Below are 27,248 nucleotides of genomic sequence, written 5' to 3' on the forward strand. Positions count from 1 at the left end.
AGACGAATCGTCTTCTAATAACCTTTCTTCAAATAAATAGAATTTCCAAATCCAAAGAGTCTTTGTAAATTTGCACCGTAACACATTGTAAAGTGCTTGTTTTCTGTCGTTTATGTTTCTCCTCATTAATCGTTGCAAACATGAAGAAAGATTATCAATATTCCTTCCTTATGCACAGGAGTACGAGCTCCTATTTCTGTAAAGAATCTGCCCGAATTAAACGAAACTGCCCGTATCTCAACAACATTTATTAATATTGACATTACTACCAAACAGCTATAGAAGGTTCCAAACGAAGGAAGGAAATGTTTTATTGAAATACGCACTTAACACATTTTATTTACGGTTATATGGCGTCGGACATAATATGGTTAAGGACCACACAGATAATGAGATAGAGAACTCCGCTGTCGCCACTTCATGGGCTACTCTTTTGAATTAGCAGCAAGGAATCTTTTATATGCACCGTGTCGCATACAGAGGAAAGTACATACCACGGCATTTGTTACATCAGTTGTGGAGCACTTGCTTGGTTCCAAACGAATCACTACGCATTTTTGCATGGATTTTAGCTAATATTATGGGTATGATGATGGGAATACACAGTGAAAATGTTTCATACCAGCTCAGTTTGCCCTAATTTGAGGATTTGCTCCAGCACTGCACGTCGTTCCAACCAGTGCACCTCAACTGGTCAAATGCCGTGGTATGTGCTTTCATGTCTGTGGAAAAGTGTACGTAAAGAAAGAAGGAAATGTTTTATTTAACGACGCACTCAACACATTTTGTTTACGGTTATATGGCGTCAGACATATGATTAAAGACCACACAGATATTAAGAGAGGAAACCCGCTGTCGCCACTTCATGGGCTACTCTTTTCGATAAGCAGCAAGGGATCTTTTATATGCACCATCCCACAGACAGGGTAGCACATTCCGTGGTGCACTGGCTGGAACGAAAAATAGCTCAATGGGCCCACCGATGGGGATCGATCCCACACCGACCGCGCATCGAGCGAGCGCTGTACCACTGGGCTACGTCCTGCCATTGTATATAAAGCTATATTTCTTCTAATGGAACAATGTAGTTGGTTTCCTCTGATGACTACGAGTCGAAATGACCAATGTTTTACATCCAATAGCCGATGATTAGTAAATCAATGTCAGGGCTTCTAGATTATGGTAGGCCCATTTCCATGGCAAGTGATATTTAATGTTGGCCTAGTAAATAACTTCTATTGCCATGCCTGATGGCTAGTGAAAACAAAATCGTCACATGTTACAGTTAAGTCTATTTTGTAAATATGAGTATCCTGACCCCACCCCAACCTTCAATGTTAGTGTTGTTTTTAAGCTTTATCTCCCTCTTTAGGTGACATATCCGATTATTACTTTTATTTAGTAAAATTGTATTGACTTAAAGTAAAGTAGGGCTAGTGAATTTGTAATTGTGGCTAGTAAATGTTAAACATCAATGATCCTATGGCTAGTGGATTAAAAAGGCCTGTCAATGTGCTCTAGTGGTGTCGTTAAAGTTTGTTTTGTTTAACTACACCACTAGGGAACATTGATTTATTGATCATCGGCTATTGGATGTCAAACATTTGGTAATTCTTTCATATATATACTCTTAGAGAGGAAACCCGTTACATTTTCCAATTTATAGCAAGGGACCTTTTATATACACCATTCCATCCCATAGACAGGATAGCACATATCGCGGCCTTTGATATACCAGTAGTGGTGCACTGGCTAGAACGAGAAATATCCCAGTAGGCCCACTGACGGGGATCGATCGTCGACTGACGAAACATCAGACGAACGCTTTACCACTGGGCTACGTCCCGCCCCAAATGTCTCATGAAGTGATTCTCACCGCGATAGCGTATTCGTGCAGAAACTGTTTATGTTAAATTATATCAGTTTATCGTTTGTATTAACTGCCTGCATACAATAGAAATACTAAGTGCAAGAAATGGCATAACTCGGAACAATGGAAAATGCATATTGCACCTACCTTTAGTTGCTGCATCAACTTTGTCATAGGTTCGTAAAATATTGAGTTAATATATTCAATACAGTGTTACTGGGGAATGGCGTCACACGTTAGTGCCATGACCAACTAACAGGTAGCGCGCAACAGATGTGGATTAACAGCTAGAAAATAGATTTTGATAGCCTGCATGCCATCTGTGTATATTTTATTGCGTTATTTATTGAGCTGTAGGTTTTAAATTATAAGACAGAGGACAGTTCATAAATATTTACATTTTGTTTTATTTGTTCATTTGTTTTTCTAAAATTGTGTTTGTATTTATTATTATTTTTTTTTAACTTTTGCTTTCTCATTTTTCCTCCGAAAACATCAGTCGTGACAGTTATAGAGATGTTGGGTAGACTCGAATAGACTCACTACCAACTAAACAGGCAGGATAATCGTCAAGTTAATGATTAGGTCTCACTACGCAGATCACTTCCGGGTGAGAGTTTATTTATCACGGTCCACTAGAATTCCTAATTGTGATGTATGTTGTGGTTCACATATTCACTACTAGTAACTGGGGAAGAATTAAAACAATTTGTATTTTTCAGTGGTAAGCCTTTTGGCTGGATTTTGTCTATGTTATTGTGTAATATTATGTGTCGACTTTTTGGGAAATGTATAGCGGAACAGCCGACCAGTGTGAATAGGTTCCTAAACTACCTGTTCGGATCGATACTACAGCCAGATGCGGTCAAATACTCCCCCCCCCGCCACAAAAAAAAAAAAAAGAGAGAGAAAAATAGATAAAAAAAACAGAAAAAAAGAGAGAAAAAACCACAACAAAACAAAAAACAAAAGAAAACAAAAAGAGACAAAAAATTTCTTATTTTTGGTGTGAAAATAAATGCTTATATAATGTATGTTTGGAATGGTGTATGTTGTTAGTGCCAACAAGAACCCGTTCTATTAGCAATCTTCGTTTGATGTTGGGCAATTTAACATGGGTTTCAATGGCAGATGACATCTGTGTAGTGAGACCTCAGACAACTCGGTTCTCACTACTTGTTTAATTCCGAGATGAGGTAGATTGATCATAACTTCAGAATTTAATGTAAACGTCAATAATCGGAATTTAATGTAACCGACAATAATGGGAATTTAACGTAACGGACAATAATGGGAATTTAACGTAACCGACAATAATGGGAATTTAACGTAACCGACAATAATCGAAATTTAACGTAACGGGACAATAATCGAAATTAAATGTAACCGACACTAATCGGAATTTAATGTAATTGATAATATTCGAAATATCTATTCGTATTCGTATAAGTACAACTCTATATTCTGCCACCCTATGTGTTGGATGAAACTTGAATGATGTGCCCAAGTCAGCTGTGCTTGAGCCGTTGGTGAAAGTGAAAGTTTGTTTTGTTTAACGACACCACTAGAACACATTGATTTGTTAATCATCGGCTATTGGATGTCAAACATTTAATAATTTTGACATATAGTCTTAGATAGGAAACCCGCTACATTTTTTTTTTCATTAGTAGCAAGGGATATTTTATATGCACCATCCCAAAGAGAAGACAGCACATACCACGGCCTATGATATACCAGTCGTGGTGCACTGGGTGTAACGAGAAATAGCCCATCGACGGGAATCGACCCCAGATCGACCGCGCTTCGTCCCGCCTCGAACCATTAGTGAATGTAAGGAACTGTTAATCGGTGGACTGACTAAGAAGTTATGATGAAAGTCGTGATAGTATTCAGCCATGATTCACTGTCTGGTGTTTTATCTACAAAGGACAGATGGTCTTGACCACGGTATTTAGTTCCAACTCCGTCTGTAGGAGGACACCACTTTTATAGCGAGCCAGTACAGGGGCCAGTTAATTATTTAGCAAAATAAAAGAGTAAGCAAAGGTAATGTTGGCTTTTCATGATCGGAATGTAGCGGGGTTCCTCTCTATGACTATGTCAAAATGACCATATGTTTGACATCCAATAGCCGATGATTAATAAATCAATGTGCTCTTTTTTACTGTTGTGAACGCCCATGGGGGCTAGATGACACTCGAGCTACAGACGCTTATGCCATTCAAACTTCCATGATCGGGGTCAAATGTCCGAATCTCACTCACTTGAGCGTTTACTCGTAAACTACCCTCACTCCACGACACCACGTACTCTACGACTGGCACACCAAAGTATGTGGTATGTGCCGTTCTGTCTGTGGCAAAGTGCATATAATATCCCCTTCTGGTAGTACTAAACCTGTCCTGTGATTGGTTATAAATGTGAGTATGTTGGTTGTAAAAAATAATAGTTTCATCTGGCTAAAAAAAATATGCAATTTTATTTCATCTAGTACCAATGTGTCAAGTAGCCTTGTGCTTGAAACATGTATGGGTTACCTGTAAAAAAAAGTACTCAAATTTGTGCGGAACTAGGGTAGTCATAGACGCTACCCGTTATTTCAGAAACGAGCAGCTTGACCCCCAATTTTTTCTGATTCACTTTAAGTGTGAGGGGTGGTAGTATTTATATCCGTGGCGTTTATGTCGATTGATACGCTGCAGGTAGGAGTTTTAGCCACATATGTTACTATTGTCGTCTATGGGATTTGATTTGGTAGTATACACCCTTCTGGTATTCGGTTGACTTAATAACCTACTGTGGCAGGTGCTGATGACTGCCTTCCTCTGTAGACCAAGTGTTGAAATAACCGCGCTGGACATCAGATCGTGATGAGGGGTCGTTAGTTTACTTTTTTGTCCATTTCTGAAGCCATCAGCCTATAGTCACATCCCACTGGGAACGCTTTTTTTCATACTATGGAATTTACTACAAGTTATTTATTTCTGGGTAGATTGTTTTCTAAACTGCACATAAATATATACATATTTTTGTAGGAGGATGGGACAGACTATATAATTGATACAGCGGGCTTTCCTGTCACACTTTAGACCACGTGACGAAATAACCACGTCAGACAGCGAATAGCTGTAGGTTATAATATTTCTTTTTCCAATTCTGAAGCATTCTTTCACGAACAGTTAGTCAAACAATACTAATGAAAGGGACATAACTCTAGTTTACCATCAAAATTTATTGTATCATCGGTTTACGTTTCCGGCATCCATCAAATTCAGCTTCGACACTGCCATATTTTTATATTTATTTATATAAAGTTGGACCAAAACACACACCCCCCCCCCCAAAACCCGTATATCTTCGTCCTCAAGTGAGGGGAGGGGAACGCACACTGTGTAATGGTTCTAATACTACTTCGAATACTACCACTACTGTACTACACTATGACCAATACTACTACTAATAGTATTACTATTATACAACTAGTAATATTACAACTACTAATATTAGTTCATATGTAACAAATACTACGTGTGTGTGTGTGTGTGTGTGTGTGTGTGTGTGTGTGTGTGTTAGACATTATATATATAAAAAAATGAGTGTCTTTATTTCTGTGGAATGTATAAAAATCCAGCTATGTTCCACGAGGAGTAGATGGCGTTTCATCCTGTGACGATCTTCTCCTGCCTGTTGACAATCACCTGTCCGTCAGCTTTCGTGATTCTTTCCTCTGTGATTGTCTTCGTGACCCTGTTAGAGCCGGACCCCTCAACGACTGTGCGCGTACTCACACTTCTGGATTCGCCACTGCAACAAATAAACATTTACAAAAGAGTAAGTAATAACCTTTTACCATCCACGAGAGGCAATACTAACTATTCGGGGAAGGGGGGGGGGGGGGGGGAACAAACCTGTACACCAGTATTTAATATTATCGCTGTTATTAGAACAAACAGGTTTACCCTCAACTGTGGTATTCTAACTTTAACTGAATTTAACATAGGACCTTTAAATCTATTTTATAGCTTAACTAAGTGCTATTGAACTCGCTTCTCCTGGGGGTTTTACCCACAGTACTCAGGTGGGGTGGGGACACCTGTATAACAGTATTTAATATTATCGCTGTTATCGCTTCTCCTGGGGGTTTTACCCACAGTACTCAGGTGGGGTGGGGACACCTGTGTAACAGTATTTAATATTATCGCTGTTATCGCTTCTCTTGGGGTTTTACCCACAGTACTCAGGTGGGGTGGGGACACCTGTATAACAGTATTTAATATTATCGCTGTTATCGCTTCTCCTGGGGTTTTACCCACAGTACTCAGGTGGGGTGGGGACACCTGTATAACATTATTTAATATTGTCGCTGTTATCGCTTCTCCTGGGGTTTTACCCACAGTACTCAGGTGGGGTGGGGACACCTGTGTAACAGTATTTAATATTATCGCTGTTATCGCTTCTCCTGGGGTTTTACCCACAGTACTCAGGTGGGGTGGGGACACCTGTGTAACAGTATTTAATATTATCGCTGTTATCGCTTCTCCTGGGGTTTTACCCACAGTACTCAGGTGGGGTGGGGACACCTGTGTAACAGTATTTAATATTATCGCTGTTATCGCTTCTCCTGGGGTTTTACCCACAGTACTCAGGTGGGGTGGGGACACCTGTGTAACAGTATTTAATATTATCGCTGTTATCGCTTCTCCTGGGGTTTTACCCACAGAACTCAGGTGGGGTGGGGACACCTGTATAACAGTATTTAATATTATCGCTGTTATCGCTTCTCCTGGGGTTTTACCCACAGTACTCAGGTGGGGTGGGGACACCTGTGTAACAGTATTTAATATTATCGCTGTTATCGCTTCTCCTGGGGGTTTTACCCACAGTACTCAGGTGGGGTGGGGACACCTGTGTAACAGTATTTAATATTATCGCTGTTATCGCTTCTCTTGGGGTTTTACCCACAGTACTCAGGTGGGGTGGGGACACCTGTATAACAGTATTTAATATTATCGCTGTTATCGCTTCTCCTGGGGTTTTACCCACAGTACTCAGGTGGGGTGGGGACACCTGTATAACATTATTTAATATTGTCGCTGTTATCGCTTCTCCTGGGGTTTTACCCACAGTACTCAGGTGGGGTGGGGACACCTGTATAACAGTATTTAATATTATCGCTGTTATCGCTTCTCCTGGGGTTTTACCCACAGTACTCAGGTGGGGTGGGGACACCTGTATAACAGTATTTAATATTATCGCTGTTATCGCTTCTCCTGGGGTTTTACCCACAGTACTCAGGTGGGGTGGAGACACCTGCATAACATTATTTAATATTATGGCTGTTATCGCTTCTCCTGGGGTTTTACCCACAGTACTCAGGTGGGGTGGGGACACCTGCATAACAGTATTTAATATCATCGCTGTTATCGCTCTTCCTGGGGTTTTACCCACAGTACTCAGGTGGGGTGGGGACACCTGGATAACAGTATTTAATATCATCGCTGTTATCGCTCCTCCTGGGGTTTTACCCACAGTACTCAGGTGGGGTGGGGACACCTGTATAACAGTATTTAATATCATCGCTGTTATCGCTTCTCCTGGGGTTTTACCCACAGTACTCAGGTGGGGTGGGGACACCTGTATAACATTATTTTATATTATCGCTGTTATCGCTTCTCCTGGGGTTTTAGATATTCTTAACTTTCCTCTACCCACAGTACTTAGATCGTGTTGTGTTTGCTGCCCGACCTATCTGCGACTAATTCCGTTCACTCATCCATCCATTCGTTCGTTCGTTCGTTCGTTCGTCATTCATTTATTAAAAAATACATACATACATACATACATACATACATACAACATATATATACATACATACATACATACATACATTACCGTGGTGGTCTGAAAACTACGGGCGATTTGGTGCCTAATGTTTGAGACCCAACAACGGCATGAGAGACACTTTTTGAGACCAAGACAAAGGAGTTTATCTTCTGTGCCAGTCAATTAATATCTATGTACGTACCTGTTAAACACGAGATACATAAAATATATAGATATTCATACATTTATACATTTATACATACATACATACATACACACATACATGCATGCATGCATACATACATACATACATACATACATACATACATACATACATACATGCCCCAATAGCTCAGAAGGCATCGTGGCAAGTCGGCAATTTGCGGGCGATTCGATGCCATAGGTTCGAGTACCAGCAAGGGCATGGGGCAATTTGTGAGGCCAGAAAGGATTTAATTATCCCCTGCGCCATTGCGTTAATACCCATGTATGTAATAGTCAACCTCGACATACATACAATATACAGATATTCATACATCAATACATACTAGCCATTGCCATGTTTGCCTACTGTTTCATGTTCGTAAGCGGGATCGACCGCCTAACTTGTAGGCCCCATGCATATAGCTGGGTTAAAGAGCATCCTTTTTATGGATACCTCAATAGCTCAGAAGGTATCGTGGCAAGTCTGCAATTTGTGGGCGATTCGGTGCCATAGGTCCGAATCCCAGCAACGGACAATTTGTGAGGCCAGAAAGGATTTAATTATCCCCTGCGCCAGTGCGTTAATGTCTATGTACATGTATGTAACAGTCAACCTCGACATACATACAATATATAGATATTCACACATCAGTACATACATACATACATACATACATACATACACTGACCATTGTCTGATACCCGGTTCGAGTCCAACGAAGAAGCCTGGTTGTTTACTATTGGATCTCTCCGTTGGGGGATTATCTACAAACAGTAAGACAAATATTTCAAACATAGATGTGTGTACGTGTTCGTGTTCGTGCTTGTGGGAGGATGGCGGGGGAGGGGGTTGCGTGTGTGTGTGAGTACGTACGTGTATGTGTGTGTGTGTGTGTGTGTGCGTGTGTGTATATATATATATATATATTTATTACCCATATGGGCTCAAATATACGGGTTAATATTTTTTCCATCTCTGCACAGTGTGGAGATTGTTTCTACAGCCACTGATTGGCTGGCTTTATAATGAAGAGATTTGATTGGCAATCACGTACTGCCGGGACTACGTTTTGTTCATTCATGCTTTCATTCATCTGTCAAACTATTACTATATATTTTTATTTTTTTATTTCGACTATTTTTGGAACTATTCGTCTGTGGATACTGTTAGGTGTGCACCGGTAACGACGCGTATGAATATATTGTTATGGCTGGTCAAGCTTGTTACAGCAGCGGGAACGTAAATATACTTTTAAAATCATTAAAGTTTGACAATGAGTAATAAAGAGAATAACCAACTCAGAGGCTCGGGTTTATAACATCAGTTCACTCGGGACAGATAATCCGTAATTCCTCGTAACTCGTTAGTTAGTATCTCTCTCTCTCTCTCTCTCTCTCTCTCTCTCTCTCTCTCTCTCTCTCTCTCTCTCTCTCTCTCTCTCTCTATATATATATATATATATATATATATACACGTGTATGTGTGTGTATGTGTTCGCGTGCGCGCGTCCATACATCCGTACGCACATACTACATATTGTGCCAGCATATGCGTACGGGCATCTATTTCATTTTCGGAGGGGGGGGGGGGGGGGGGGTGGCAGGCTAATTTTTGCCCGAAATAAACAAAACTACCCAAATCTGGATAACAAAACTGCTATATAGGGTTTGAAACGAATCTCTAAGTATTTGTATATGGCTTGCAACTACTATTGAGTAGAAAGGTGGAAATATATGTAAACAAATTTTTTTAGGCCCGCTAATATTGCCTGAAAGTCTCCATTGTGTTTGCCTGAATGCGAAGATTTTCTCCAGCATTGGTGGTGGTGGTGGTTGTGGTGGATGTGGTGGTGGTGGGTGCGGTGGTGATGGTGGTAGTGGTGGAGGTTGGGGTGACCCCCTAATCCCCCGTCCCGTACACTTATGAGTACCAGACGTTGACACGTACTTACCTGATTGTACCGGCCTCGGTGGCGCAGTGGTTAAGCCATCGGACTACAGGCTGGTAGGTACTGGGTTCGGATCCCAGTCGAGGCATGGGATTTTTAATCCAGATACCGACTCCAAACCCTGAGTGAGTGCTCCGCAAGGCTCAATGGGTAGGTGTAAACCACTTGCACCGACCAGTGATCCATAACTGGTTCAACAAAGGCCATGGTTTGTGCTATCCTGCCTGTGGGAAGCGCAAATAAAAGATCCCTTGCTGCCTGTCGAAAAAAGAGTAGCCTATGTGGCGACAGCGGGTTTCCTCTTCAAAACAGTGTAAAAATTACCAAATGTTTGACTTTACTTTTACCTGATTGTTTAGTGATTACGGTGCTCCCGCCTTTAGGAGGAAAGACGTTACTAGCGAAATCGCCCAACATGTTCCCGGCAGGGTAGTAGTTTGCCACCACGATGATATTTCCCTTTTGATCCCTCGCCATTCCAACTCCCATCTCCTTAGAACCTTTCCACACCACCTGGGTGAAGTGACCTGAAATGGAAGTACTAGTATTTCAACAAGACCTCAACGGAAATAGAAAGATTATTAGTTTAACGACACCCCAGAAGATTATAATTCACGGCTATCTGGTGTCTAAGATGGGGTTATTTCAACACTGTCGAGAGATGAAAACAGAGACAAAGAGAGAGACAGACAGAGAGAAAAGGAGATTATAGGGACAGAGATAGAGTGCGTGGAGAGACAAAGAGGAAACATTTTCCCGCAACATAGGATACGTCTTCCAATGAACAGCAAGTGATTTTTTGTATGTACTTACCCATAGATGGCACAGCACATACCACGGCTTTTGGCGTACTAAGCTTAGTTGAGGCACTGGTTTGGAAATCAGTATTAGTGTAGGGTATTTACAAACCACTGCTTAACCGTGGAACCCTTACCTTCAGACATACGAACGCAAAGAAGAAGAAGAAGAAAGACTAAGAAACACGAACTAAAATACTGTTATGAATTAAGTTCTATATTGCAAGGGTATCAGGAGTGGAAACAAGGGGAGTGCTGAAGGTACGCTAACCTTCATGGTGTTTTGTTTGGAGAATCAGTGTTTAACCGATTGGTTTAATGATTTATTTTCCAGTAGGGGTTATGTATATACTGCATATGTTACTTGGGATGGGTCATTCTACAGAAGGTGTCACTTTTATGTCCCTGCACAATTTCTTTCTTTTTTTTGTTATATATAGAAAACTAACGATACCTTATTAATAATATCATCCTGTCATAGCATTTGTTTTCTTTCTGGTAATCAGCTTTGATAGAGATTTTATTCGAGATTAATGTAAAATGTCATTGGTGTTACCTGTCCCTAGCATAACACTATACAAAACATGCACTGTTAAAATATATAACAGAAGACATAACACATAATTTTGTTTTCAGTAGGGGTTATGTATATACCGTGTGTGTTACTTGGGATACTATTGACGCCCGTCTCTACCTTAATAAGTATTATACAAACTCACCACAGCCGGGTTGATGTTGATTTCCGAACCTATACTTCTGAATCTCGTTGTACCATTCGTTGGTGACCTCTTGACCTGAATATACAGTTAGCATTAGATTCTTCGTAACCGGTCACCTAATGGAGAACTGATCGTTTTCGGGGTCACGGTCAGGGTACTCTAATAATAATAATAATAATAATAATAATAATAAGTCTCTATCTAATCAAGATTCAGATACTTCTATACTGGGCACAACCCCTATTATCATTGCCATGTTTTCAGCTCTGAAGGTAGTCCATTGTCTTGGATTCACGTATGCGCTATCTGGGCTGTCAGTCTAGAATATAGTGGTTAACAAGACTATCCCGAATTTGCTAACATTTTACTATAAATAACATTCAAAATACATGGTTTATTTACAGTATCAGTGTGTGTAGACAGTTTGTAGATACTCAGTGCAGCGCTGCTGTGTTTTGTAATACTATCACAATAAGCCAGAAATAGTTTACATTATAATTTCTGTACAAAATAAACCACCACTGATTTGTCAAACTGGCTACAAAAACAAAACAAAATAACAGTCCAACAATAAATCATGTTTTGTCCTTGAAGCAGACTGACAATGCTGACAAAAATAAAATGCACAAATTTAAATATTGAAATTGCATGGAACTAGTTACTGAAAGCGATGACAGACCAAACAATTCTACACTACTTATCAATATGACCTCCAGGAATCTGTCCTATTTATCCTTCAAGCTACTTATGCCAGAAAAACAGAATTCTTCTGGTGAGTCCATCAACCACTTCTACAGCAACTTTTAAAGGCTCGTACAGACTGGGCGCGGCACCAACGGTTTGGACAGATACACCATATACGATTATAATTGCGACTGGTCGAATGCGTTTTTCACGCATCCATCAAGGCACAGTACAGTTATTGTTTAGCCTGACGCGCCGCTTCCAGTCTGTATGAGCTTTTAGACTTCTATCATCCTCGGGCACCACACAATCGTGTGTTATATTTACATATATACTTTCTGGGTAATTGCAAAGTATTCATTCTCTTTGATAAATGAACAAGTATTTTGAACTGAGCAAGGTTAATTAACAATATATATGTGTGTGTGTGCGCGCGCGTGTGTGTGTGTTTAAAAAAAGAAAATTGAACCATAGGACACAAGCTCTTTCTAACAACCAATCCAACTATTTGTGAAGTAATTAACTATAATTGTATGAACATCTGTGTTAGATACCCGAGTATTCTACGGGTCTGGAGCTCCACTTCATGGCGATGTTTTCTCCAACGGTCTTCCCGTTAAAGCGGCAGTCGCTGTGCTCGAACAGGTCGGCGGATGCAAGTCTGTTAGCCCACTTCTGCGCATGCGCCGACAAGTGTTTGTCGTGCGACAGCGGCGGCACCTGGTGGAGAGCCCGGTACTGATTGTGCGCCTTCAGAACTTCGTCTATGAGTTTCTTATCCGCCATTGTCTTCTGAAAATGGAAATCGGACACTCTGGTCGTTATATAGAATAGCGATCACAATTTAAAGTGAAACAGGTTTTATAAACATTATAACAATAGGAATTTAATATTCAAAACAAGGAACTGTAACTATCATCATTTATTAGGTGGAATAAAAATCAATATTAGACATGCGGACATTTCTAGTCTGGAGTCTGTGCCACTGTTTGTGCTTTTCTCGAGCTTCACCTATTGACTCCGGTTCCTCCATTTTGTTGTTTTTGTCAAGGAAAGGGAATGGCCTCAGATTACAGTTATCTTCCCATTTGAAAATTTGTCCGCGCAAGTTGTCTACTTTTTTTCTTCTTAATATTGACTTTTTGTCATTGGTAGCATCTCGTAACTTGTGGAACAGGGCCCGGCCGTACCGCTATATCAACCATGACGACTGGATTACACCCTAGTCTGATTTTCTCTTGTTCAGACGGATCCACAATTTTAAGATCTGTATTTTCACACAGGACTATACCGTCCACATCTACTGACTCAGGGTTTACTTAATGGGATGCTACCAATCTCATCTCTCGTAGCTCTGCACCTTAACGACCTTAATGAGGCCATATAGATCAGACAAAACTTTTTGTTACAATTTACAATATATTTAGTCTGATCCTTTCTTATTTGTTTTTGGAGACTGTTTCCAAAATGCTCGAAATTATTTACATCTTTGGCTAAGCAATAATTTATTTTGTTATTTTGTTATTTGTTATTTTATTAACTCGCCATTAACGCCCGTCCCCTTCTCATCTCGTTTTGGGTACTGTCTCTGGCAATATCAAAGTTGATACCCATAACAAGCGTGTTTGAATCTTTTAAATTGTATTCAATTCTGTCAAACGAATTCCTACCTACCTAGATATGCGATAAAATGATAGGTCGTGGAATATGCACTATAATAATTAATAATGACGTATTTTGGTTCTGACTGGTACATCAAAGGCTATGGTACGTACTGTCTTGTTTATGGACAACACATTTCATTTAACTGGTACGCTAAAGGCCATTGTACGTAATTTCTTGTCTACAGGAAGTGCATATAATCTAACTAGTACACCAAAGGCTATGGTACGTACTGTCTTGTCTATGGGTAATGCTCTTTAATAGGACTAGCCTGTGTGGCGGCAGTGGGTCTCTCTCTCTCTCTCTCTCTCTCTCTCTCTCTCTCTCTCTCTCTCTCTCTCTCTGATGAGTTTGAATTATGTGTTACATGTGTTACATAACTTAATGGAAATTTCGTTATGGGGTATCGTTAAAAATTCATTCATTCATTCACTCACTCACTCACATACTCGCTTATCCATTCATTATTCATTCATTCATTCATTCATTCATTCATCCATCACTTAATGAAAAATCAAAAACTGCACACAAATATTTTAGCATGACAAACGTATAAAAAATAATAATAATCACTAAGTTTTACTTTTCTTAAATTCAATGACTTAGAAATCCTTACTTTTATTTGAGGTAATCTCATCTTGGTAGATACTTGAAGTGTTATGGCCGACATTGTCACGGGCTGTAACAGCAATGCATATATCGCTATGGAGTGTTTGCTGTCGGTGAACAGCTAGGGCAGTGTCGGTATACATTTAGGAAAGTGATTCATTGTCATCAGGAAGTCACAGCATAAGAGGGTCAGTCGCACAATGCTTCATGTAGTTTACTGTTTGGACTTTCGTAATTTATTATCACAGAATGCAATTTATACCATCAATGAAGTTGCAGTTATTGTTACACATATATAAAAAGCCATGGGCGTACGACCCGGGGGTGGTGGGGCTGCGGGGGGGGGGGGGGGGGGGGGGGGCAAAATTCGGGCAAAACAGTGGGGAAAATTCGGGCAGTTTTTATTTGGGTAAAATTTCGGGCAAATCAACCCCTCCAGCCCCCCTAAATCAAAGAGTCCCCATACGCCCATGTAAAAAGCCTACAGTTAAAAAAAGAGTTAATGTTATAACAGTGGCGTAGGCAGGATTTTGTATTTGGGGGGGGGGGGGGGGTATGGGGGGCACCTGGCAGCCAAGTAAACAATGATATCGAGTACGACACTGATCACACCTAAATTTCTATTTCACGGGATTGGGGGCATGGCCCCCTGCCCCCACCCCCCGGCTACGCAACAGTGTTACAACTGAAGATATGCAATTCGTTTCTTTAAAGCTGGCAGTTACTGGGTTCGTGCCCGGTACGTGTCTCCCATTCAGAGTAAGTTATAACGGCACAATCTGTCCACAATACGTTTTTCATTAGCAGCAAAGTATACACTTTCACATACACGCACGCACGCACGCACACACGCACGCACACATACACACACGCGCACGCACGCACGCACAGAGCGAGAGAGCGAGAGAGACGGATACCTGACGTACGTGTCCAGGACAGACCGACTTATATCTGATGTATGTTTCCCGAACAGACAGCCAGATGCCTGACGTATGTGTTCATGACAGACAGACAGATACCTGACGTACGTGTCCATGACAGACAGATACCTGACGTATGTGTTTATGACAGACAGCCAGATACCTGACGTATGTGTTCAAGAGAGACAAACAGATACCTGACGTATGTGTCCATGGCAGATAGACTGATACCTGACGTATGTGTCCATGACAGACATATACACGACGTATGTGTTCATGGCAGTCAGCCAGATACCTGATGTATGTGTTCATGACAGACATACAGATACCTGACGTATGTGTTCATGACAGACAGATACCTGACGTATGTGTTCATGACAGCCAGCCAGATACCTGACGTATGTGTTCATGACAGACAGACAGATATCTGACGTTTGTGTTCATGACAGACAGATACCTGACGTATGTGTTTATGACAGACAGATACCTGACGTATGTGTTCATGACATACAGCCAGATACCTGACGTATATGTTCATGACAGACAGACAGATACCTGACGTATGTGTCCGTAGTTGGTTTGATGTTGTTATTTCAACTCTAGCATAGAATGTTATTATTTACATCTGGAAATTAAAAAAGTGCCATCTAGTTTTGACCATGTGACTTATACTTCGCTGAAATTAATGTTCTGTGTATACATTGGATCATGGGCGTTTGGGTCCTGGTTGGAGTGTGTGCGTGTTTAGTCAGTACTCGTTGGATCGAGTCATGCACGTATCCTGTATCGTCGTGTGTGTGTGTGTGTATGTGTGTGTGTGTGTGTGTGTGTGTGTGTGTGTGTGTATATATATATATATATATATATATACGACAAGACATGATACGCGCATGACTCGTTCAACGAGTGGGACTGACTAAACACCCACAAACTCCAACCAGGACCCGGACGCCCGTACAGTTGATATTGAAAACATATTGACTACAAACTGTATACGTAACACTGTCGTTATTACATCGATATTTAATGTATTCTAAGGGATTTATAGAAACTGTAAACTATTTTGAAAATGTATGGCACTTAACTATGGAGTTGCTGTCACGCTGATGTGCTTCTCATAAGTAATATAGGCCATCTCGTCATTTCAGTAAGCACGCTGAGGATACAGAATATTAAAAACCTCTCACCATCTGGTTTAAACCTCGTTGGCGCGGACAACTAGTACAAGGTGCCGTTTTGGTTGCATTGTATTTGTCTAGAACGATAGATGGATGTGAACGTACTAGCGTCCACGTCTACAGGTTTCTCCTAAGATTATCGTACGATTCAGTACCACATTGTGTATTTATATAAGAAATATAAACAATGCAGCTAGGGCAAGTCATACCAATAACACTAATACAATCCTGGATTCCAATCCCAGAGTGGCAACGCCAGATTTAGAATTAACCGTAATTGCGTCTTTGCCGTGTCAGGTATTCATCGAACCAGTGACGCCAATTAATCTGACTTGAAATAATAACACACATTCTGCAATTACTGTCATCTTAATATAAAACAATTCAAACACCTGTTACTAAAACAATGTCTACTAACTGACACTTTCGTCGGTTGAGCACTCGACTGAGGTTCTTGCGGTGCAGGATCGAATTACCAATTCAGCTGATTGAGTTTTTTCTCGTTCCAACCAGGACACGACAACTGGTCAAAGGCCGTTGAATTAGCTTTCAAGTTTGTGGCAAAATGCAAATAAAAGGTCCCTTGCTGCTAATAGGGTTTCCTCGGATGACTACGAGTCATAATGACCAAATGTTTGATATCCAATAGTCGATGATTAATTTTCAATGTGCTCTGGTGGTGTCGTTAAACAAAACAACGTTTAACTTTTTAACTAACTGACAAAAGTTGAAATCCAAAGTTTAAATGGTGACTATGTTGTAGCAATGTGTTATCCTCGTAATTAACTCCGTGTTTGCTGACTGGCCCAACACAGGAGATAATATCCATGGAAACCAGGCCAAAATCGCCACTTACAGTATTGATTGCTATTGTCAAGTGCCATTGTTTTATTTTATTCCGTTTTGCTTTCTTCTTTTATATGATGCGAGATAAAAGTCTGTTTTGAAAATAAACGAATGAATGATTGGATGAATGAATGAATAAATGAATGAATGAATGAATGAATTAATTAATACCAAAGTAATGAAGTAATATAAAATACAGGAATGAATGAATGAATGAATGTATGTATGAATTAATCAACACACAACTAAATAAAATAAATGCATAACCACAACTAAGTAAAAACAAACAAACAAACAAACAAATAAATAAATAAATGAACTAGAAACATTGGAACACAATGTCAATGTTTATTAAAAAAAGTATGCAACCAGAAGTAAAACCTCAAGTCAGCCGTGATCAACCACATGCCACTGCATTAAATTTCACGAAACTGGAGTAATTGTACATACGGTGTTATAACAGAAAAAAAGGGATTCCGCTCACAATATTGCAAAGAAAAACAAAAATCAAACAAACAAACAAACAAACAAAACCCCACAAACAACAACAAACAACCAGAAGATCGAACCATTACAAGATGATCCCCTACCTTCGGCTGGTGGGTACGTCCGACAATGGTTATACACTTTTAACAAATTGTGTTTGTTTGTATCATATTTACCAGCTGTGTGGTTCTGCCACACTCACTGTCAAGAATTTTGGAATTAATCCGTTTAGGCAATACGCTGATGTTATAACAATAGTCGTAATACGTATGTATGTCAGTATGGCTATTCATATATCCATATATAACAATTAATGCCATGTGAAACAAAAGAGGTACGTAGCTCGGAAATGACTACCAGCGACTGTGAAAAACCGCAGTACGTATTCAGAATTTGAAAACCAGGACGCGAGACGTGTTTTGTCGGAAGAGAGAGGTGTAATGTCAAAACTGGTGATACAAAATGTACAAACAATAGACTGTAACCCTACAGCACATAACATTGTTTCCTGTGTATCGTATGCCATAATATTTAACTTAACATACTTAATGTGTTTTCCGCCATGAAATTACATTGCTTAGGTCAGACTGGAAAACAAAAATAAAACACTAAATAGAAATAAAAATAAACAAAAGCAGCAGCTATGAAAAAATACACGCAAAACGCGCGCACAAACACACACACACACACACACACACACACACACACACACACACTCTCTCTCTCTCTCTCTCTCTCTCTCTCTCTCTCTCTCTCTCTCTCTCTCTCTCTCTCTCTCTCTCTCTCTCTCTCTCTCTCACACACATACACACAAACCACTAACAAAATTAACAACGGTTACAGATCATGTCACAGCATGCTCCACACATAAATACACGGCAATGCATATACTAAAATACACATGTAGTTAAGTAACATTAATGTTAAAAATGAAAATAAAATTGAAAAGACACGTGTCAAATTGAGTACGTATGCCATCTTGTCAGACTATTTGAGCCTTAATAATAAACTTAATACTAATATTATTAAACTGTGTATAAATCGTGTATATTTAAAGGGTGTAGCATTATTAAACACAATTTACGTTTATCATGGATTGCAATCGTTTGTGTATGATTATTTTGAATGATTATGGCTTTTAAATATGTTTCGTCATCATAAGCGTGCGGTACAGTGGAGGGGGGGGGGGGGGGCACGTACGCGTATGTTCAGGAATTTGTTGCAATGTAGCTTTGTAAGAAGTGTATTTCTATCTTAGTCATGTTTGGACAAAAGGGGCAGTATCTTTCTCCTCTTGGGATTTTTGGGATTTTTATATCTTCCAATTTGAGTAGTTAAATTATATGAGCTTGTTCGTAGTTTTATATAGACAGGCAGTAGAACTTAATTATGATACAAGCAGCAATAATTATAACTTCTTTTAAAAAAAATAAAATAATAATAAATAATAATAAAATAAAATAATATTTAATTAAATTTAATTTAATTAAATTAATTTAATTTAATTTAATTTAATTTGAACGTCTAAAATACAAAAGTGACAAGCTTAACAAACTCACCAGAGCGTAGGTTTGATAGACTGGCACGGCGTTCCAACAACCATCGACTTTTATTGTTTGAGTCCGCCTACGAGTGTCATAACGACCAACATCCAGGTCACCGGGTTGCGCTTTCCACCCCATGGTATCTGTGTTACTGAGCGTCACTATCAAGATGTTGGGATTTATGTGTTTATGACATATCATATAGTACGGGTGGTGAGTCACCGTCTAGTGTGGCTAACTACGTGTAAGTAACACAAACAAAACAAATTAAAATAACAAGAAACTACAAAAAATAAAATAAAATAAAAAAATAAAAAAACAAAGAAACAAAATCCCAACGTATTCATATCAAAAGCCGTTCACAATTATAAAAATTTTCACAAGCATACAAAGGATTTTTTAAATTACCTTCTAAATGTGTATTCAGTTACACTGGGATGTCTGTCCAGGGCCCTGTTCCACGAAACGATCTTAGCCCCAAGATCAACTTAAGTGTATAGGGTAGCTATGCGTTTAAGGTAATCTTAGGGCTAAGATGGCTTCGTGGAACGAGGCCCAGGACAGTGCGTTAATAATTAGCTGTTAGTGGTTAGTGCGAAAAGTCGTGTACACTGTTTTCATATTCGTTAATTTCGTATATTGAAGATATTAGTAATATGGAACCTCGTTAATCCGGACAATATCATTTTTAATAAAAGTGTCCTGATTAACCAATTCCCATAGAACTGGATCGAACCTGAAGAGATATTTCCCTTGAATGGCAAATGAATAAAAGAAATTAAGCAACAAATACAGATCTATGAAAAAAAAATAAAAAAAAATAAAAAAAATATTGATCAGATTGATGATGAGTCATTTTTTAAATGGCTTTTTCAATTTTTACAATTACTTGTACACACATTGTCCCTTTAGTTTAAGGACTACTTTGTGACTTTTTCGTTTCTTGGGATTGGTGTCAAAAAATGCATATTTACGTTTTACCAGTGACCGTCCATCTTAATTTTACTAATTACATTTTATAAATGCTATGAAAATGTGAAAAAATAGTAACCTTGTTCAGTGAACCCTGTCACGTCCACGTTGAAAGAGAACTATGAAATCGGCGACCGGCCTCGGTGGCGTAGTGGTTAAGCCATCGGACTACAGGCTGGTAGGTACAGTTCGCAGCCCGGTACCGGCTCCAACCCAGAGCGAGTTCTTAAGGGCTCATTGGGTAGGTGTAAGGCCACTAAACCCTCTTCTCTCTCACTAACCACTAATCAACTAACAACTAACCCACTGTCCTGGACAGACAGCCCAGATAGCTGAGGTGTGTGCCCAGGGCAGCGTGCTTGAACCTTAATTGGATATAAGCACGAAAATAAGTTGAAATGAAATGAATGAAACCGGCAACTCTATAGCCTTTCCTCCTAACCTCCCATGGGCTTAATGAATGAAACCGGCAACTCTATAGCCTTTCCTCCTAACCTCCCATGGGCTTAATGAATACTGTTGAATAATTATTATTAATTTTAGACCAGCCCATCTAAATTCGCGCCAAAATTATATTATATTAATAATGAATATAGGTTAGAAATGTTAATATAGAACTTTAAAGGCGCAGTCAAAATGTATTAACCCCAATTTCCCCCTCTTTTATACTTTTGGCGTTAATATTCAAAATTTCAAAATTGACCGTATTTGATAGGTTATCCTATTCCGAGTCAGACCCCCGATCCTATAGGAGGCCGGACTAGGGATAGGCGTGTTCGAAACCCTAGTGGTATATGGACACGTTAAACTAGTTACTAAGCTAAGCTGAAACCGGCCTGAAACGCAGTGGTTAAGCCGTCGGACTGGTAGGTACAGGGTTCTCAGTCCGGTACCAGCTCCAACCCAGAGCGAGTTCTTAGGGGCTCAGTGGGTAGGTATAAGGTCACTACACCCTCTTCTCTCTCACTAACCACTAACCAACTAACCCACTGTCTTGGACAGACAGCCCAGATAGCTGAGGTGTGTGTGTCCAGGACAGCGTGCTTGAATCTTAATTGGATATAAGCATGAACATAAGTTAAAAATGAAATGAAACCGCCACCGGCACCGGTCTCGGTGGTGTCTTAGTTAAGCCATCGGTCATAAGACTGGTAGGTACAGGGTTCGCATCCCGGTACCGGCTCCCACCGAGAGCGAGTTTTAATGACTCAATGGATAGGTGTAAGACCATTACACCCTCTTCTCTCTCACTAACAACTAACAACTAAACCACTGTCCTAGACAGACCGCCCAGATAGCTAAGGTGTGTGCCCAAGACAGCGTGCTTGAACCTTAATTGGATATAACCACGAAAATAAGTTGAAATGAAGGAATGGATGAATGAAACAAGCATCGAGATAATCAATTATCCAACAAAGAATGACTAGTTTCTGGACTAGAATAGTATCTGGCAAACAAACAAAACTACTAGTATCCTTTTATAAAATGAATTTATGTTGCATGACTCTTCCCTAAATAGATACAGTTATACTTGGATCCGACATATTGAACATTTATTTAACAGACTAGGTATGGCAGATATATGGACGTCCCAAAGATTCTCAATAAAAAAAACCTCACCCAAGTTCTTGAACAAATCAAATTAAGACCGTATAACCTGTATCTTCAAACGTGGAACAATAATATTGCAATTTCGTTGAGGGGAAAAACGTACTTAATTTGTAAAGGTAAACTAACACTAGAGTTTCATCATTCCTATGTCAATTGCATCTACACCTTTAGTAATTAGTTCCTCTTCTTGGTCATTGATATACATTGCAAATAAAAACGGAGAAATACATTCCCCTTGTCTAACACCAGTTGCACATAGGAAAAATTCTGACAATGAACCGTTGACCTTCACAAAGGATTTTGTACAGCTTTACATATCGCGTATTATATTTAGCATTTTTCCTCTAATTCCTAATTTTATTGATTTATACCACAAATTGTCTCTCACTACATAATCGAAAGCTTTAGAAAAGTCCACAAATGCACAGAACAGCTGTTTTCCACTGTTCACGAAGTGTGTTATTAACGAATGCAATACAAATACATTATCCGTTGTTCCCATGCCTGTGCGAGATCAGCTTGTCCTTCAACATATATATAATAGTTCTCAGCCCAACAAGTAAGTCGATTGTTCAATATTTTTGTAAAAAGTTTACCCAGGCAACTAAGTAGGGTAATACCACGATAGTTATTAACATCATTTATGCTTCCTTTTTTATGTAGTGGTATTATATAACCATCCGCCCATGACTGTGGGAAGTGGCCAGACTTGAAAACTGCATTAAAAATAGAACACATATAAGAACATAGTATATCTTTTCCACTGATTAGAAACTCGTTTATAACACGATCTGGTCCGCTGCTCTTTTGAGTATGTAACTGGTTAATAGCGTTCATGATTTCAGCGCAATCAATAGAAATATTCAGTTCTTCGAACATCACCTGAAATTCATTATTTGCATATCGTTCAATAAAATCAATCACATCTTCATCTGGAGTAAACAAGTCACTTGCCGGATTATTCACATACCTCCCAAATTCATTACTAGTTATATTAGGTGAGTTTATATATGACACGCCTTTCAACAATTTCCAATATTCTTTGACGTTATTACGTTTGGCTGCTAATAATCTATCTGTCTGCTTACAATCAAAGTCACGTTTACACTGTCTTATACTTGCTTTGAAATTAGTGCGCGCTTGTACCATCAATAATCTGTTTTTTTCAGAGTCATTTTGTCTGTACTCGTTCAGTAACCTGAGAAATTCACAGCGTCTAGTTACTTGGGAACGCGGAGTAACACCGTATGACACGTTTGTAGAAAAAATGGGTTTTGCTACATCATTAATAATATTTACAAAATCTAACACAGTTTGGTTAACAAATTCATCATTTAAATCAGTTTGTAAAAATATACTGTATTCAAGTTCATCTAATCTATCGATAATTTCATCAGACGAAAGTTTATCGACAAACTCAATTTCTTTTTCTGGCAACCATCTAAATTTAAAGTCCTTTACTGCTGTAGATAACTCGATATTATTAATATATACATTCACATTCAGTGACAATGACAACTGACAATGATCAGAATATGCGCTTGGGTCGTGCACTGCAAAGTTTAGAACTTCGAATCACTACCCCCCCCCCCCCCCCCCTCCCCAATTGAAATAGGACGATGGACCAACACTGTAGAAAATCGATTATGCACACTATGTGACTCTAATGATAGTGGCGATGAATATCAGTATTTATTATCTTGTGCCTTCTTTAAGGAACCCCGAAAATGTCCCCTGAAACGATTTTTTTTAATCTAAATCCTAGTACCTCGAAATTTAAAGAATTATTGACCAGTAATAAAATAGGTGTCTAAGAAAAGTCGGTAAACTGATTAAAGTAATGAATGATAAATTCAGAAGACCGTAGATATATCTGTATCAATATATACCACACCACTTGAGGTATTGTATTATTGTATAATATTTTTTATATGCATTTATATATTATATACTTATACTATTTATTATTTAATAGTCTCATGTAAACCCTCTCCTGTCATATTGTCATGTCAAAGATTGTTGTTCATGTTTTCCCATATGCCGTGCGTGGTGTAATAAAGTTCTGTTCTGTTCTGACATACGAAGAGGTGTGAGACCCCATGCAGCCATTTTGACAGGTGTTAATTAGTTGTTGTTTGGTGTTACTGGCCATGGTTGGACGAACTCGGAACAAGTTAAACTTTTGTTTCTAATCAAATGATCTGTTCAACAAAATTATGTCCGATAAAGTGAAGAACACTGTCTTTATTTTTTACACTTTTTTTTTTATAATGACTGTCTACTTCCGGAAACTGAATATCCGGATTAACGAACACCGTTACGATGTGTAGAGTACGTTTTATATATCTGCTGTCCGTATACTGTGGGGTTTCTGGACTGCTGGAGTCCGGATTACTGAGGTCTCACGATTTGAGAGGTACGCATTTAGCATTTGACCAAGCTAACTCTCGATTCAAAGGAGGATTAAGCAGCTTGTGAAACGTAGTCCAAAAGTGGATTAAAATTTTTTGCTTCGACGTTTACCTAAAAATAATATTTATCATGTGTTGTCGGAAATGTCTGTTATCGATTGTGTATGCTCAGTGTGATGTATACCGTCGGCTAGTCTCACACTGCGTGGTATGACGATCACTGATCAGTATAATCAGTGGATGGTTGTCTTCGTGTGTATAACCTAACCGTGCGCCAATTTTCTTCACTTTTCCTTAACTTTGTTTTCGTCGTCGGTGTGGTTCCAGTTATTAGTGTGGATGGTGCTGCCGCTAATGTTCTCGTTGTTGCTGTGGTGTTTGAAGTCGTTGTAGGATCTGGGAAGGACAGGCTTTTGAAGATCCTTTTGAGACAACTTCACTAAAGGAGAGGGTGGTTTTTTTGTTTGTTTTTTAGTTGTTTTCTTTGTAAGCTGAATTTTGTTGGACTTGTTTCCTCGTCTACGAACCGATTTGCCGGTAGACTGGTCTAACTGGTTGTACGAGCCCAAATATCTGGTTATATCGCTTATTCCTTTTATGTTTCACCTTGCCATATTTCAATTAATGCTTTCTGAATTTCATCGCTGGTTTTGTAGCTGATGATTCTTGTAATTTCTTCATCGGCACGGAGTATCTCTGTGCATATCTAAGAGTCTGTTAAAACATTTCTTCATCGGCACGGAGTATCTCTCTGCATATCTAAGAGTCTGTTAAAACATTTCTTCATCGGCACGGAGTATCTCTCTGCATATCTAAGAGTCTGTTAAAACGTTTCTTCATCGGCACGGAGTGTCTCTCTGCATATCTAAGAGTCTGTTAAAACGTTTCTTCATCGGCACGGAGTGTCTCTCTGCATATCTAAGAGTCTGTGAAAACGTTTCTTCATCGGCACGGAGTGTCTCTCTGCATATCTAAGAGTCTGTGAAAACGTTTCTTCATCGGCACGGAGTGTCTCTCTGCATATCTAAGAGTCTGTGAAAACGTTTCTTCATCGGCACGGAGTGTCTCTCTGCATATCTAAGAGTCCGTTAACACGTTTCTTCATCGGCACGGAGTGTCTCTCCGCATATCTAAGAGTCCGTTAACACGTTTCTTCATCGGCACGGAGTGTCTCTCCGCATATCTAAGAGTCCGTTAACACGTTTCTTCATCGGCACGGAGTGTCTCTCCGCATATCTAAGAGTCCGTTAACACGTTTCTTCATCGGCACGGAGTGTCTCTCCGCATATCTAAGAGTCCGTTAACACGTTTCTTCATCGGCACGGAGTGTCTCTCCGCATATCTAAGAGTCCGTTAACACGTTTCTTCATCGGCACGGAGTGTCTCTCCGCATATCTAAGAGTCCGTTAACACGTTTCTTCATCGGCACGGAGTGTCTCTCCGCATATCTAAGAGTCCGTTAACACGTTTCTTCATCGGCACGGAGTGTCTCTCCGCATATCTAAGAGTCCGTTAACACGTTTCTTCATCGGCACGGAGTGTCTCTCCGCATATCTAAGAGTCCGTTAACACGTTTCTTCATCGGCACGGAGTGTCTCTCCGCATATCTAAGAGTCCGTTAACACGTTTCTTCATCGGCACGGAGTGTCTCTCCGCATATCTAAGAGTCCGTTAACACGTTTCTTCATCGGCACGGAGTGTCTCTCCGCATATCTAAGAGTCCGTTAACACGTTTCTTCATCGGCACGGAGTGTCTCTCCGCATATCTAAGAGTTAACACGTTTCTTCATCGGCACGGAGTGTCTCTCCGCATATCTAAGAGTCGTTCACGTTTCTTCATCGGCACGGAGTGTCTCTCAGCATATCTAAGAGTCCGTTAACACATTTCTTCATCGGCACGGAGTGTCTCTCAGCATATCTAAGAGTCCGTTAACACATTTCTTCATCGGCACGGAGTGTCTCTCAGCATATCTAAGAGTCGGAGTGTCTCTCAGCATATCTAAGAGTCAGCTAACATGTTTCTTCATCGGCACGGAGTGTCTCTCTGCATATCTAAGAGTCCGTTAACACGTTTCTTCATCGGCACGGAGTGTCTCTCTGCATATCTAAGAGTCCGTTAAAACGTTTCTTCATCGGCACGGAGTGTCTCTCTGCATATCTAAGAGTCCGTTAAAACGTTTCTTCATCGGCACGGAGTGTCTCTCTGCATATCTAAGAGTCCGTTAAAACGTTTCTTCATCGGCACGGAGTGTCTCTCTGCATATCTAAGAGTCCGTTAAAACGTTTCTTCATCGGCACGGAGTGTCTCTCTGCATATCTAAGAGTCCGTTAAAACGTTTCTTCATCGGCACGGAGTGTCTCTCTGCATATCTAAGAGTCCGTTAAAACGTTTCTTCATCGGCACGGAGTGTCTCTCCGCATATCTAAGAGTCCGTTAACACATTTCTTCATCGGCACGGAGTGTCTCTCCGCATATCTAAGAGTCCGTTAACACATTTCTTCATCGGCACGGAGTGTCTCTCCGCATATCTAAGAGTCAGCTAACACATTTCTTCATCGGCACGGAGTGTCTCTCCGCATATCTAAGAGTCAGCTAACACATTTCTTCATCGGCACGGAGTGTCTCTCCGCATATCTAATAGTCCGTTAACACATTTCTTCATCGGCACGGAGTGTCTCTCCGCATATCTAAGAGTCCGTTAACACATTTCTTCATCGGCACGGAGTGTCTCTCCGCATATCTAAGAGTCCGTTAACACATTTCTTCATCGGCACGGAGTGTCTCTCCGCATATCTAAGAGTCCGTTAACACATTTCTTGATCGGCACGGAGTATCTCTCCGCATATCTAAGAGTCTGTTAAAACATTTCTTCATAGGCACGGAGTATCTATCTGCATATCTAAGAGTCAGCTAACATATTTCTTCATCGGCACGGAGTATCTATCTGCATATCTAAGAG

At 39.9% G+C, this 27,248-nt stretch overlaps 2 protein-coding genes across 2 annotated transcripts in view; one reads left to right on the plus strand and one right to left on the minus strand.

Moving 5' to 3' along the window:
* Window positions 1–27,248, plus strand: part of LOC121383816 — an 81,261-nt gene that overhangs the window by 15,078 nt on the left and 38,935 nt on the right. The window contains 1 exon segment of the mRNA XM_041513915.1: window positions 12,600–12,784. Within this exon segment, the coding sequence (XP_041369849.1) occupies window positions 12,600–12,784 (185 nt within the window).
* LOC121384724 (Golgi-associated plant pathogenesis-related protein 1-like) lies at window positions 5,086–14,452 on the minus strand. The gene is made up of 6 exons (XM_041515244.1): window positions 14,328–14,452; window positions 12,604–12,841; window positions 11,366–11,440; window positions 10,197–10,376; window positions 8,590–8,665; window positions 5,086–5,677 (listed from the first exon to the last, which is right to left on the minus strand). Exons 1-6 carry the CDS (start codon window positions 14,379–14,381, stop codon window positions 5,533–5,535), a joined length of 768 nt encoding a protein of 255 aa, XP_041371178.1. The 5' UTR covers window positions 14,382–14,452; the 3' UTR covers window positions 5,086–5,532.

Source organism: Gigantopelta aegis, chromosome 10 (assembly GCF_016097555.1).
Source record: "Gigantopelta aegis isolate Gae_Host chromosome 10, Gae_host_genome, whole genome shotgun sequence".
NCBI classification, from domain to species: domain Eukaryota; kingdom Metazoa; phylum Mollusca; class Gastropoda; order Neomphalida; family Peltospiridae; genus Gigantopelta; species Gigantopelta aegis.

What these genes read in the sequence shown, in the direction of transcription:
- LOC121384724 (XM_041515244.1), bottom strand. Translation starts at nt 14,381, where the DNA reads ATGTCGGCCATAACACTTCAAGTATCTACCAAGATGAGATTACCTCAA. An exon ending in CGTAATCACTAAACAATCAG is followed by an intron (nt 8,666 to 10,196) that starts GTAAAAGTAAAG and finishes TACTGTTTGTAG; the next exon opens with ATAATCCCCCAACGGAGAGA. An exon ending in GAACCGGGTATCAGACAATG is followed by an intron (nt 5,678 to 8,589) that starts GTCAGTGTATGT and finishes TATTTGTTGCAG; the next exon opens with TGGCGAATCCAGAAGTGTGA.